At 37.3% G+C, this 16183-nt stretch overlaps 1 protein-coding gene across 1 annotated transcript in view; it reads right to left on the reverse strand.

Moving 5' to 3' along the window:
• LOC120423995 (protein Wnt-6) overlaps window positions 1-15161 on the reverse strand; it is a 35910-nt gene extending 20749 nt beyond the window's left edge. Inside the window, exon 1 of the mRNA XM_039588004.2 lies at window positions 14150-15161. Within this exon, the coding sequence (XP_039443938.1) occupies window positions 14150-14211 (62 nt within the window). The 5' untranslated portion in view covers window positions 14212-15161. The remainder of the gene's footprint in view (window positions 1-14149) is intronic.
• Between the last annotated feature and the right edge of the window lie 1022 nt (window positions 15162-16183).

The following is a 16183-nucleotide window of genomic DNA, read 5'->3' on the forward strand; positions in this document are numbered from 1 at the left end:
CGGTTCAGCCAGTGCTGAGAAACATGAGCTAGTTTGTTGGTCACATACATACATACACACACACATACACACAGACATTTGTTCAGTTTTGCCTTCCTCACTGAGGTAAGGCTATAATCCTGCTCTAAAAATGAACTTCGTATAAACACGTCGTAGGCCCACCTTCATGTATACATATCGACTCAGAATCGAAAACTGAACAAATGTCTGTGTGTATGTGTGTGTGTATGTGTGTGTGTATGTGTGTGTGTATGTGTGTGTGTATGTATGTATGTGACCAACAAACTAGCTCATGTTTCTCGGCACTGGCTGAACTGATTTGACCCGAACTTGTTGCATTCGACTTGGTTTAGGGTCCCATAGATCGAGTTTTATACAGATTGAAGTTTCGATAAGTAGTTCAAAAGTTATGTATAAAAATGTGTTTTCACATATATTTGGATCTCACTTAACTATATGTAAACTATGTTCGAATCCATAATCCGACCCATCGTTGGTTAGGTTATCAAAAGACCTTTCCAATGAGTCTAAAACATTGAAGATCTGGCAACCCTGTCTCGAGATATGGCCCCTTAAGTGATATTGATGTACTTTTTTGAAGCCGGATCTCACTTAAATGTATGTAAACTATGTCCGGGTCCATCATCCGACCCATCGTTGGTTAGATTATCAAAATATCTTTCCAACGAGTCTAAAACATTGAAGATCTGGCCACCCTGTCTCGAGATATGACCACTTAAGTGATATTGATATACTTTTTTGAAGCCGGATCTCACTTAAATGTATGTAAACTATGTCCGGGTCCATCATCCGACCCATCGTTGGTTAGATTATCAAAAGACCTTTCCAATGAGTCTAAAACATTGAAGATCTGGCAACCCTGTCTCGAGATATGGCCCCTTAAGTGATATTGATGTACTTTTTTGAAGCCGGATCTCACTTAAATGTATGTAAACTATGTCCGGGTCCATCATCCGACCCATCGTTGGTTAGATTATCAAAAGACCTTTCCAATGAGTCTAAAACATTGAAGATCTGGCAACCCTGTCTCGAGATATGGCCCCTTAAGTGATATTGATGTACTTTTTTGAAGCCGGATCTCACTTAAATGTATGTAAACTATGTCCGGGTCCATCATCCGACCCATTGTTGGTTAGTTTATCAAAATACCTTTCCAACGAGTCTAAAACATTGAAGATCTGGCAACCCTGTCTCGAGATATGGCCACTTAAGTGATATTGATATACTTTTTTGAAGCCGGATCTCACTTAAATGTATGTAAACTATGTCCGGGTCCATCATCCGACCCATCGTTGGTTAGATTATCAAAAGACCTTTCCAACGAGTCTAAAACATTGAAGATCTGGCAACCCTGTCTCGAGATATGGCCCCTTAAGTGATATTGATGTACTTTTTTGAAGCCGGATCTCACTTAAATGTATGTAAACTATGTCCGGGTCCATCATCCGACCCATTGTTGGTTAGTTTATCAAAATACCTTTCCAACGAGTCTAAAACATTGAAGATCTGGCCACCCTGTCTCGAGATATGGCCACTTAAGTGATATTGATATACTTTTTTGAAGCCGGATCTCACTTAAATGTATGTAAACTATGTCCGGGTCCATCATTCGACTCATCGTTGGTTAGATTATCAAAAGACCTTTCCAACGAGTCTAAAACATTGAAGATCTGGCAACCCTGTCTCGAGATATGGCCCCTTAAGTGATATTAATGTACTTTTTTGAAGCCGGATCTCACTTAAATGTATGTAAACTATGTCCGGGTCCATCATCCGACCCATTGTTGGTTAGTTTATCAAAATACCTTTCCAACGAGTCTAAAACATTGAAGATCTGGCCACCCTGACTCGAGATATGGCCACTTAAGTGATATTGATATACTTTTTTGAAGCCGGATCTCACTTAAATGTATGTAAACTATGTCCGGGTCCATCATCCGACTCATCGTTGGTTAGATTATCAAAAGACCTTTCCAACGAGTCTAAAACATTGAAGATCTGGCAACCCTGTCTCGAGATATGGCCCCTTAAGTGATATTAATGTACTTTTTTGAAGCCGGATCTCACTTAAATGTATGTAAACTATGTCCGGGTCCATCATCCGACCCATTGTTGGTTAGTTTATCAAAATACCTTTCCAACGAGTCTAAAACATTGAAGATCTGGCCACCCTGACTCGAGATATGGCCCCTTAAGTGATATTAATGTACTTTTTTGAAGCCGGATCTCACTTAAATGTATGTAAACTATGTCCGGGTCCATCATCCGACCCATTGTTGGTTAGTTTATCAAAATACCTTTCCAACGAGTCTAAAACATTGAAGATCTGGCCACCCTGACTCGAGATATGGCCACTTAAGTGATATTGATATACTTTTTTGAAGCCGGATCTCACTTAAATGTATGTAAACTATGTCCGGGTCCATCATCCGACTCATCGTTGGTTAGATTATCAAAAGACCTTTCCAACGAGTCTAAAACATTGAAGATCTGGCAACCCTGTCTCGAGATATGGCCACTTAAGTGATATCGATGTACTTTTTGGAAGCCGGATCTAAAAAATAGATGAAACTTGTGTACAGCCACTGTTGTGAGGAAGGCTCCAACCACATAGGTGGATTAAGTTAGTTTTTGATTCTGAGTCGATATGTATACATGAAGGTGGGTCTACGAAGTTTTTATACGAAGTTCATTTTTAGAGCAGGATTATGGCCCTACCTCAGTGAGGAAGGCAAAAAATCGACATAATCTCGCAAAGTTGAAAATTTAATATAATAAAAAATTGCGTTATTTTGATGCAGATTTTGAAGTACTGTAAAATTTCCTTGAAATTTTGTTATTGGCATGCCACATGTCATTTGTTAGCGTAAAAATCACCAACCCTCGATTTTTCAGAAAAAATAGATGCATTGATTTTATTCCAGATTTTTAACTTGAACTCAACACTCTATAAAAAAATGTTTGAAAAGCTCCGAATTGAAAAAAATGACATGTTTATGTCAAATATTGGAGACAAAAAATAAAGGAATAAAAACAAACCAAATTATTCTATTCTATACAAATAATTTCCAAGAATGTGCCCAAGGGTTTTATTGATGACATCAAAGCAGTTATCCTTGGGTCAGAAATTTTCTAAATTTCTATGAATTTACGAAAAAAAATCCTGTTGTTCTACGTATTTTCCGATCATTGGTTTCAAACTCAAAATTTGCAGAATTCCTTAATGTGTCGCATTTGACTAAGCATGCAAATTATACGATTATTCAATTAATTCTAAACAATTTACAATCGATTTTATTTTTTTTTGGAAATTTATTCGCTGAAGTTTTTTTACTTAAATGTATTTATTATCAATAAAGTGATTTTATGTTTAAAATTATTTTGTGCTGCAATTTAAATGATGACAGATTATTAAAAAAAGTGGTAAGTTTAGTGGATTTTTTTATATTGCCATTTTTTTCTAAAATTATTAGTTTTTTTTAAATTTTGTAATGTTGTTTTATATTTACGTCGATTCTATTTTTAGACTAGTTGTTTTGTTGTCGTTCATTTACAAAACAAATATTCCTATGTTTGTTCATATCGAAAATGATATGAGTGATTTTCCAGAAAAAAAAAAAATTATAAACAGATGTATACAACCTTTACAATAAAAACAGTTTAATTTTCCAGAAAGTAGCTTTCGGTGGCTGCTACAAAACATCAAACCTCCCGTTCCACCACCTATCGAGCCATCGCTCGCCACTAATAAAGTCATAAATTAGTCAAGTCGACCGGGCCAGTTGGGTGACCAGCTCCCGGGACCACCAACCGTCAAAGACAGCTCCGGATCATAAAGATGTTGATTTTATAGTTTATCGATCTTGTCCCCTGCCAACCGTTGCACGACGATGGCTGCGGAATCAGGTTCCCGACACCACGCCGTTAATATACAGTTTAATTTGATCAATTAACACTTGATTCGGATCAAACCGTTCGAGTCAGGGTGGGCACGTTCCACAATTAATTAGTACAAATTGGAGCAGCAGCAATTCGAACATCACGAATCGTGGTGATTTGAGGCCCACCCCGACGGCGACGGATGGAGATGCTGTCAGCTACCAGGCGGCTCCTGACGACGAGCTAACTTGGCGGTTGATTAGACGTCTGTCAGACCCTCTGGACAGAGCTGTGTGGTGTGGCTCAGCGGGAGGTGGATTCGCTGCTGTTTAATTTACTGCTTCTGCGCCGGGTTGAGTACGAGGCTGCAGTGCAAATTTGCACTTCGCCTTAACAAACGGCACGCGGTTATGGGAAAGGAAAATAGTCATTCCCTAATCCGCAATGCTATTAACACCTTTCAGCGGTGCGACTTGGCTAGAGAGTGGTGAGTGCAGAGTTTCTATGTTTATGGACCTGCCGTCTTCTTCTGTAAGTAGTTTTTATATTGTGTTGAGTAAACGTTTATCCAAGAAAATTGACGCTTTTCTTTTTTTGCTAGATTGCATATCTCGGGTAAGTTTTCAAAAAGCCGTAAGAGCCACCGTGACCTCCGACACTAATTGTCGTTTTTCTTCAAATTGCAACAATAATTAATTTGTTTTTAGTTTAGGACACTTGAAGGACGTGTAGATGAACAGTCTTAAGCATTTTTGAAATTTGTTTATCGTATGTAGATACGATACAGCTTTTTGAAAATTCACCCGAGATATTACCTTATTATTTGAATGAGAAGAATCAACTGAATTAAAAAGTGTTTTTAGCTCTAGATTTTATTCTTGAAGCACAATTACGACGACGTGAAATTTAAAAATATGTCTTATTATTCCTTTATCTCAAAGGCCTTAAAACATCAAATTATTATCTTATCTTGCATACAAAATGATAAACCTCAGCTCTTTGAAACAATCGATCCGACCCTTTTAATGAGCGATCCTTGTCTCTGCGATACGGATATCATTGCGTTTCAACTCGCCCGGTTCCATTAAGCAGCCGAACTCCAAACTAAGTGCAAATAAATCAGTTGCATCTGAAATCGCGGAAAATCTCGGCCACGCGTGTGTGGGAAAATACACCTTGGAATGCACTGTTCTTGTAGCTTTGCGGAGGCAGCAGAGAGCGCCAGCTGGAACCGATCACGGAACGCCAACCCTGGACGCTGGATGATGTACAACAATTCGGTTCGTTTGGTCCGCGCGTTTAAGGTGAAGGTAAAGTGCCAACTTGTGGCCGGACCAGGTCATGTAAACTTTACGTAACCTTCCCTCCAAGTTGAGGAAACAAACACAATCCATGAATTGTTGCTGCTAGCGAGAGATGAAGTGTTGATCTCAGAAAAAAGGACGAAACGATCCCAAGATCAAACAGTTCACCAGTCGGACGGAGAGTTGTTATGTAAACTTGCTGACATGTCCATTAATTGACTCGCGGAGCAGCGTCTTCTTAAGTTCTTCAAAGGCTCCGAAGCATGTCGTGTTTCTCAAGAGTATCAGTTCCGTTCTGCTTTTGCGCTCTCCGATGCTGTCCGTTGTTGCCGCGCCGATGCTGCCGATCGATCGGTGGTCAGAAGTATCGATCAGCAACCGATCGCAAAAGTATCGAGTTACCGGCGCTGGAATGCGAAGCTAAGGAGAGGTCCTTTTGGACGTTCTGATTAGCGATTCTTTGTGAAGTTGGTATTAGCTGTTGTGATTATTACTTTACAATTTTTAATAAACCTAAAAAACCCGATTGGTTTTAAAATTCAATTTTAATTTTTAATGTTAATAATTGTGCATAGAATGTTTCATTTGTTTTCCAAAAACATAACTTTTTAGCACCGTAAAACGGGGTGACTTTGACAGGTTTGAGATTTTTCCGTAAAATGATGATCACAATCAATCTGAACATGGTAGAGAAGTGTTTGAACTTCAAGATAAAGTTTTCATAAAAGTTTGAATATTTCAATAGTTAGTTAACTATAATTAAGAAAATGTTGATGAATAGCATTATTTTATTATTCTGAAAGAGTAATGATATTCGCAAGAACATGATTTTAAATCGTAAAACGGCATTCATATTCGGATTCTTTTTACATTAAAAAAGGTTAAATGAGTTTGTAAATGATAAATTTTATGTGTTTCTGTACATAATTTGGGAAAATCTTCAAATTTATATGTATTTTCAGCAGGACACATTTCATATAAAATGTGTAAACATTTGATTCGTGCTTAGAATTCACTTTAAAATTCAATGAATTTATATTTCTATAAACCAAATTAGTTTTATTAAATTTAATACAAAATTCCGACTTTCTAATAATGTTACCTAAAGTTAACTTTATTCTGTTTTAAAAGCGTATAAACTTAGGTAGCTAAATATAAACATCGATTTTTTTTTTCTTAAAGGCTATATCAGCAACCTTATTTATGGTACATTTGACGTAAACATAAAATTTGAACACATTAAATCTAATTTTATCAAGAAAACTATAACTATCAAAGTCAGAATTCTATATTAAAATTTTCAATGAAACTATTTTTTAAACATTTTTTTACGACTACAGTCAATTGACATAATATTAAAACATATTTGCTACAGCATTATTCAAAACAAATCTTGTTTGATGCTTCAAGAAAATGCATGCAAAATTTGCCTTTTCTAACAAATTTTCATCAGGATTTTAAAATTAATATGACTTGGTGTGCTCCAAATCCCGGACACTTATAAAAGCTGATTCGAAATCCGGACACTTTTGCTTCGAATTCCGGACACTCGATTTTACTTATGAATCGCACAAATTTGGACTGAAATTTTAGAGAATGGCATTCTTTAGGTCTCAAATAAGCTGTTAACATCAAAACAATCGATAGTTTATATAAAAATTTACTAGAATTTATGGAAATCGAAACCATAAATTTCTGCTTTGCCTTCCCGGTGCTTCGAACGCCTATGAAATATTTCAAGTGAAATGTTTCGCATTGTTGATAAACTTATAATTTTGTTGTATTTAATTGTTTTGGCATTAACTACAGCGTTCAAACAAACTTTAAATGAAAGTTTATGTAGGAATTCATCAAATAACACAGTTTTGAAATTCATAATGTGAACTTATATCTACATAATTGATAAAACAAGATGAAGTGTCCGGGTTTTGAAGCGTCCGGGAATTCAAATCATGACGTTATACCCAGCTTGTTTTTTTACCTTGAAAATGTTTTTGAGCATGTCAATACAAATACACCACCAGTTTCTTGCGCTATCTTGCCTTCTACGATAATTTTGAAAAAAAAAAAACGATATCACAAAAATCAGTTTTGAAAGAATCAATTTTATTGTTTGTTTTTTTTTTTTAAAGCCTGTAAACTAAATTTTATTTTCTTGCTTTTTGGGTATTCAATCTTGACTCAAGGAAAAAAATGTATTTGTTTATAGGACCTTTAAAAACTCTAGAAATTGTGTTTGAAGTTCTGAGAACGATTCGTTTAGCTTTAGAAAAAATCGATATAAACCTATTTGTTAAAAGTTATAGCCTCGAAATGGCCAAAAAGATGCAAATTTGAAACTTAATTATCTTAAAATTACTAACGATGAAAATTTAAGAGGGGTTTTTTTCCTTTCTCACTGAGAAAAGGCTAATAAATCACTCCCAAAATCAACTACTTAAATAATTCTGCTAGACTTACCTACACGTAAACATTTCAAATCAGAATCAAATTCTAAGCAACTAATTGTGAGTAGGGATGAGTACATACAAAATTAATCTCAAATATCTCGGAACTGGCTAACGGTTATGCGGCAGATTTTTTCAGTTCGGTCTGGTTTGATGTCCCATAAATCGGTATTGAAAATTATTAAGTTTGGTAAAGTGCATTAAAAGTTATACACAAAAAAGATAAAAGGCGCCATAAATTTCATGCCTAAGCTTTTTTCATTAAGGTGGTTTGTATAAAGTTGATTTTAATCTGAAAAATCTTAGTTTATGGGAAAAATACACTTTAGATACATAAATTCGAAAATTATAAAACTCTTTGATTTTTTACCTCAACGTAGTTGTAACATTTGACTGTGAAGTTTTAATTTTATTTTGAAACATTATTTCGCTCGAAATTGGCGATCACTAAGTACAATTTTAGAGACTTTTTTTATGTAATGTAAGTAACATGCTTAAAATTTATGATTTATACCGTTTTGTTTCAAAATAAAAGATTTGTAAATAGGTATAAAAGTCTTTCTTTGATTTTAAATGAATAAATAAGGTTTATAAAAAATCTAATCAAATTATTTGGCCTTGGCGTTCTCTATTACGAGATTCCTACTCGAAACTAAGTGTCCGAAGGCTTGATTGTTGAGGCAATTGCAAACTTCTATTTACACCTAAGCTTCCATCCACCCCAGGATTCGAACTGACGACCTTTGGATTGTTAGTGTTAGTCTGCCTACCAGCGACTCCACCGAGGCAGGACCCAGGGAGACGACTGCTACACCTGGACTGAGCTAACGACCTAACCTTTTTAGGTTAGTCCGGGGCCAACATTTACTTCCCGTCCGACGGAAGGCGTGGTCAGACAAATCTCGTCTCAAAATTTGCCACCGGGATCTTCTGGGATCAAACCCAGGCCGACTGGGTGAGAGGCAACCACGCTTACCCCTACACCACGGTCCCGGCTAAGGTTTATAAAGTTATTCTGATTTTTTTTCAATTGTTTTTAAAAGCTTTATTCAATGAAAATTAAATTTTAGTCAATAATTTCTTTATTGTCAGAACTTCGAATAAAATAAACGTCCTAATTTACCTCTGTTTAATGTAAATAAATAAAAAAGATTTACAACATGAGCTTGAATTGGGTAATTTCGTGTAATTTATGAACCAATACAATAAAAAAGTAGTCTTAACATTGCACTAATGATGAATATCATTATATCTTTTTGGGCAAAACACAGTTGATGAAATTGTTAAGATTTTGTCTGCAATAATATTTGTTTTACCTAAACTTATTTGATTTGAAAAATTATACATATTTGAATGAAAATTGCTTTTCAATCAGCGTTTGGACTTATTTTGAAATGTTATTATGATAACCAAATAAACAAACAGATAAAATCGGTACAGATTTCACAGAGATTTCCTCTACCGCCAGTTGCAAAAATCACCTTTAACCGGGGACATTCTTTCGCCACTGTGCCGCGACGCGTCCTGAAGGGTCCAGCTTGATTGAATTTGCCCCCGATGATCCACCCTTCGATCAAGGGATCAACGCCGGGCCGGGTGGATTAATATTTGCATGGTCAACTACTCGAAATTACTCGCTTCGGTGACTTTATTTGAAAAGTTATACCTGCGTGCGGTGTGTGATCCTTTCGATATTTTTTTTTTGCTTTTCCCCGTTGTTGTTGTGTGTCCCACAAGGGACGATCAATCGAGGGGCCACTTGAGCATTAAAATATTTGACAAAGATGATGTTTCGGGCGTGCACTTTGCACACACGATGCACAAAGTGCGAGAAAGGCAAAACACAACAAACTTTCCAGCAGAGGGGCCTCGTTCCTGAAGAGCACTTCTTCAGATGCACTTCTCCCACCACGTGGGTCCCAAACACACACACATCTGGTCCCAGCGAGGAAGGGTTTCAGGTTAAACACCATCACGGTCTGGCACGGATCGGATCGGACGACGATGATCAGGTTCTCCTAGCTCAAATGACGATGGCGAAACGGCGATGGCGGCGATCAAAGAAAAGTGTGACGGTTTTCCGCCTCGTTAGTGACTGACCCCCTCTCTCCGTCTGGTGGTGATGGTCCTAGGGATGTGTTTTTGTTGGCTCAAGTGAAATATTGATCTTTTATGTCTTCCTTGATCGGACAGGGACACCATCGCCGCCAGCAGTGCATCGAGCGAGTCTTTTAGTTTCTTTTCTTGAGGTGCATGCAAACAAAAGTGCAGGTTGAAATACAAGAACAAGTGTTTCGATGGGTAAATACAGGAAGAGAGTTCAGCATGAGACGGCTAGGAATCTGGGAATGGTGGGAAGATGTGGAGTTTTGCAAAATAGTTTGCTGACTTTTAAACTTTGTTTGAGAGTTGATTGACTTATTAAATGTTGGTGCCAAGTAGAAAAATTGTTAACATTTCTATGATTGGAGAACTTTTTTACCGACTACAGTAAAATTTGGAGAAGAAAGTCTTTCCGAAAATATCAAAGCAACATCAATGGGTAAATTATATTTTCGTGAATCTGCCTAAGAACCTGCGAGTGATAATGAGATCAAAATTCCATCTGAAAATTTTCAATAGGTTTTTAGTGCTTTGAGCTATTTTACTGTCAAATCTCTGTTAAATTATGTAAAATAACCACGAATAAGTTGTATTGTTGACCGTGAGTAAAAATCCAAAATGATTTGAATATGTTAGGTAGAAATTAGGTTCTCTATTCTTTTTTTAAATATATAACATGTTTATAAATATTTCATTTTCAAAGTATTTTTAAATGTTTTAATTTGTTTTTGTTAAGCCGGCCCCTCTAAAATGGTCTGAAAAATCAGGGGTGAAAAAATATTTTTTCAAAAAACATCAAAATGTCAATGGATATAGAAGTCTAATCAACGGGGAACAATCTAAAATGGCCTTTTCTGCATTGATAATCATATTTATCATGGTTGGGCTGGATTAAAAATATTTTAATTTTGTATGAAGTTTCAATGTACAGCACCTTAAAAACTTTTTTTCCCCCAAAATATTTTTTTTTGTCAATAATTAGAAATCTTAGAAATTAATTATTGCAAAACTACTGTACAAGTGTATAGTGCATTTTAAAACACTTTTTCCATTCAAATGTTGATACTGTGACCAATTATTTGTTTATTATTTTACTATTTTTAATTTTTTTGCCCCCTCCCTCCTCGAATTTGATCAGAGTCGAGGGACATAAACTTCAAAAAACATTTTCAACGGCCTTATTACACCAAGTGCTGCAAAAACTGTTATAAAATCTTAGCTCATTGGAAAAAATCAAATGTTATAATTTTGCTTTTAATGGATTAAGAATGGTTTCCGTTTGAAGCGACTTTAGCAAATTATTGTGATATAAAAATTTTAAAGTTTTTCAGATTTAAAACTGGACAAAATTGAACTCATACAGAAATTGCAGTGAATATTTTGTGTCAGGGGGTAATATTCTGTTTTGTGAACTATTGTTAGTTCTTAAAATAACTTAAGTAACTTATTTCGAGCAGATTTTCGAGTACCGTGAAATTGACGTAAAATTCCAATGTTTTGTAATTGGCGTGCCGCGAAATTTAAATGTTTGAGCCGTAAAAAATCACTAGCCCTATTTATTGCATAACATATATCAAATGTGGGTCTCGTGGCGCAGGGGTAGCGGCTTCGGCTGCCGATCCCGATGATGCTATGAGACGCGGGTTCGATTCCCGCCTTATCCACTGAGCTTCTATCGGATGGTGAAGTAAAACGTCGGTCCCGGTTTCTCCTGTCTCGTCAGAGGCGCTGGAGCAGAAATCCCACGTTAGAGGAAGGCCATGCCCCGGGGGGCGTAGCGCCAATAGTTTCGTTTTTTCATATCAAATTTACATTCAATAATTGTATAAATCGTAAATTCTGTATCTTCAAGGTTTGTGGATTTCTCTGACAGTTATTATGTGAATTCTGAAGCTATTCATGAAAAAATAAATCATTTATTCTTTTCAAATAAAAGGAAATGATAAAAACCTTATTTCTATTAAATGTAATTTTAAAACTTTTTCTTGTAAAACTTTTTTTTTACTTACATTTTTATAAAATTCAGGCAAATTGTATTTTTTTGTGAAATTTGACAATTTTTATTTGTCAATAATCAGATTACAATGAGTTCGTTTAGGTAAATAACAGAGTTTTGGAGTTCTTTTAGCTATGTGTTACATCGCAATTCAATCTAAGATATTATTTTTTAAAACTTTTGAATAGACAAGAGTAAAAAAAAAAGTTTTCAAAAAACGTAGAGAAAGAATTTGAAATAAGACCAGGCAAGTTTGAGGCAAGTCGTCCAATATGCATTTAATAATCGCAAAAACAGTACCATTCTAAATGTTGGTTTCCTGAATTATACAATCAATCAACAAAGTGGCAGAGAATCACGAACATTTTAAAATGTTTTTTTTTTTTTTTACAAATTTTAGATGCAGATTAATGAAATTGCATGCAATAAGTACAAATAGCTAAACAATTTAAATTACACAAATTTAGATTTGATCAAATAGAGTTCTGAAAAATTCTAGAATCATTTAAACAACCTAACATATCTCTGGATAAATGATTCGTCTCGATTGGTTGAGTTATGTCCAAGATACAGTGTGTTGAAGTTATCGTTCCGACTGTTCGGGGGCTTGGGATTTTAATTACTTTCCTACTTTAATCGATTTTTTTAGTCCAAAAATCACCTTTTTGGTTAAAAAAATCTTTTCAAATATTTCTGTCAAAAATATTTTGAATTTTGTTGAAATTTGATTCAGATTGAACTTGTACTTTATGTCTACAAACCCGCAAATTCGTCGCCGTCGTGCTATCTTGTCGTACGTGCATTTTGGGCCAAATCAACTTAAGAACGCCATTTTGTGCAGCTCACAATGCCTCACCTTTTGTCCTTCACAGGTCCCCAAAATTCGATTTTAATCCTGAGATATTCAATAAAAACTGAAAAAACTCCGTGCACTTTTTTTTGAAGACGTTTCAATCTCGTCGTGCTACCTTGTCACTCCCTGAAAAATGATGCAAGTGCGACAACTGGTCAAAGGGATTTCAGGTCAGAACGCGTTTGACGCACGTACAAGTTAGATTACCGTAAACATTTCTAATTATAACTCGGGACTCCGGCTACCAAATTCAACCAAACTTTGGGACAATGCACAGAATGGTCAGCCAAACAATACGTGTTTGTTTTTGTTTACATTGCGTGCACTAGTTTTTGTTTATTCATGGTCTAACATTAAAAAATGTTTTTCTCGGAATGTCGAAATGGCTGGTGCGACAAGATAGCTCGACGACGTCGTAATGTTTACGTTTTATGAAAGTTGTAATGATCATATTGTTATTATTTGAAAAAAGTGTAAAAAGGCTGTTAGAAATTCTAGTTCTTCTCAACAAATTTAAAATTTTCAGAGGTTTTTTTGTTACCCATTAGTTTAAAAAAATATTTAATAATACAAAAAGCAACACCGATACAGAAAAACCAAATTTGGCTCGCAGGGCAAAAAGGTTAGGTACCCCTGCCTTAAATAAATTATGCGATTATACACAACCTCCAAAAAACTTCAAGCAAAACTTATTCGTGGATACTGCGGAGATTTTCCAGATTGTCCCTTATCAACTTAAAAAAGTGGAGCATCAACACTTCCCAAGACTTATTCCTGTTTCTGACAAAAAAAAAACAAAGCAATCCACTTTAACGACCCCCGGGTCTTTTTCGGTCTCTGTTGCAAGTTTCTGCTCATTTCTCGGCGTCCGAAGGTTATGCGTGGTAAGTCACCCAAAACCTCTTTTACGCAAATGGACCGACGTTTTACTTCTCCATCCGATAAAAGGCCAGGAGGATAAGGCGGGAATCGAACCCGCGCCCCATAGCAACTTAGGGTTCGGCAGCCGAAGCCGCTAACCACCGCGCCACGAGGCTCCCACTCCTGTTTCTGGCAATGGATAGCTGTTGTCCTGTCCTGGTAGGGGTAGGGAGATTACCTTCAATCAATTCCTAATTCGAAAAAATCACCATCTCCAAGTGAAGCGAAGCGAAATAATGGTTGAAAATGAGTGTTAAATTTGTATATTTATTGATTTTTGATTATTGATTTCAATTTCACAGAACTTAATTTTTGCTATTTCAATTAAAATTTTAATGTAGTTGAATATCTTTTTTAAACTTCTTATTTTAATACTTTTTATTGTGTTGTTCCAAAATGTAAAGAAAATATTAACGGTTTAATAATCTACAGTTTAATCTGAATTCAGAATGGATGAGAAAGGCGTGTTATCATATAAATCGTCATAACAAACAAACATTTACAATCAATTGTTGGCTCACTACACTCCGATAAATATCCTCGTTCAATCCACGTAACTCTTCCTTTCACATTTCCCCCTCATTCACCCTTCATTTCCCCGTCCTCGTGTCCCACTTGCACTTACCACCAAGACCCGGTGATGGGCATAATTAATATCAAATAAATTGCAATCAGCACAAAACGCATGTTGCTCTCCTCTAGGCTCTCCGTCCACTTCTTCGTCGTCGTCGTCCTCTTCTCACTGTCAGCCACTTTCTCACCGCCACTACCGTCTTCGTCGTCCACCTGTTTCCACGTGAATTTCCACGCAGCGCTCACTCACTCACTCACTTTTTAAAACCCTGCGCGCAGTTCGGGGATTTCTCTTGCGTATTGATTTTATTGAATTTTAATTAAGTCGTGATCCCCAACTCGAATCACAGGCGTCACTTGGGATTTACAGTCATCAATTACTTCGCGGGATCCCCCCCTCTGAAACGGAGGGGTAGTGTGGGGGGTGACTTTGGACCACTGGTTCGGCCCCGCGGGCTGGGAACCGTTTTTCTTTTCTTCGCAAAATTCGTGCCCCTCGGGGCAGTTATCACACGACGACTTCTTGGACTTGGCCGCACTGTTTCTGACGATGGAGTTGCTGCTGGGGTCTTGGTTCCGTCGTGGCCAGGATTGGGCCGTCGTTGGCCTTAATTATGATTGCGGCCCACCAGCACCACCACCAACACCGTAGTTGCTGCTGCTGCTTTTGTGTCAATGAGTAATTATTCACTTTGGAAGTCATTTTCGGTGAAAAGGAAGACATTAATTTCGCGGAGGTCGCGTCGATGGGTTGCGTGTGAACCGCAATATCAACTCCATTGGTCTCGCAGACGGGGCGATGGGCGGGGTAAGTGGGACCCCCCTCACTCTCTCACACACACACACTAACACACACCACGAGGGACTACCTGGTTCCCCTGGGGGGGCTTACTTCCAAGACCACCCTACGCGCGTAGACCTCTGCGCTTTCTTCGCGGATATTGCGCGTTCCGGAAAAACTTTCACGTGGCACCTTCGAAAATCCGCCGTCGTCGCGCGGACACTACTTCACAGACACACTTCAGGGTCCAAAAAGAACTTCGGGTTGCCCGGCCACGTCCTAGTACATTTGGCCGGCTCAAGCACACTTCCCGAACTAAATACTAATTATCTTTCGGATTTTATCTGACTGCGCGGCTGATTTTCATGGCAAAGTGCGGTGGCGGCGGCTCGAGGAGGTTGGTGGCGGCGGTCGGGTCAGGCCAGGAAACGCACACCACCAAGAAGGCGAAAAGCACTCTGACTGTGGGCCTGGACGAACTGCCGATGCTGCCGTGGTTGAGAATCCAACGCGAAACCGACTCGACGATAATAACACAGGCGGCTGGAAGCGGCGAGCGCGCGCGCGCAGCGGACCTTGCGCTTGGCGGCGGCGGCGGCGGCGTAGATCTTCAAACGTGAATGCGCGGCGGCTCTCTGCTTTTTGATTGCGACGCGGTGATGGTGTAGGTTGCAACGGCAGCCAGCGCATCTGCTGAATCTGAATTGAGCGAGCGCGCGCGCGCGCGAGGGGTAGCGTTTTGCGACAGGGTGACTGATACAGACGGGTTTTTATTGATTTTTTAATTGATTGTTTCAAGTAGAATTGTTGTGAAATATTTAAGTGCATGAATTATTGAACGTTACCAAATGCATTTTCTCAATATTTTATCTCTTTCTATCGTTATCGTCGAAACGATTATGATAATCTATCGTTATCGTTATTTAGATACTTCATTTTTAAAATCTTTCTAAACCCAACTTATCTCAACCAAATCATGTTAAATTTTCAATGCTTTCACTAAACACTAAATATCTGGAGTTTTTTTTAAATGGTCCAATAAACCAAATCCAGTTTTTTGCTTTTTCGGTGTTCTTGAAACCGCCTTGAGTCAGGAGTATTAAAAAACACCCAAAAAGCTAAAACTAAAAATTGGGTTTATTGGACCTTTTTTTTTTAAAAAAAAACTCCAAAGTTTTTTGAAAATGAAGTCAGTTTCAAAGTAAAATATGTTTTTAAAATTGTATTTTTTCGAAAGTGTTATAAGGGTATCAAACGAAGCAAAATTTTGTTTGTTTTTTTTTTCAGTTTATTAGAGTTTTTTTT

Source organism: Culex pipiens, chromosome 2 (assembly GCF_016801865.2).
Source record: "Culex pipiens pallens isolate TS chromosome 2, TS_CPP_V2, whole genome shotgun sequence".
NCBI classification, from domain to species: domain Eukaryota; kingdom Metazoa; phylum Arthropoda; class Insecta; order Diptera; family Culicidae; genus Culex; species Culex pipiens.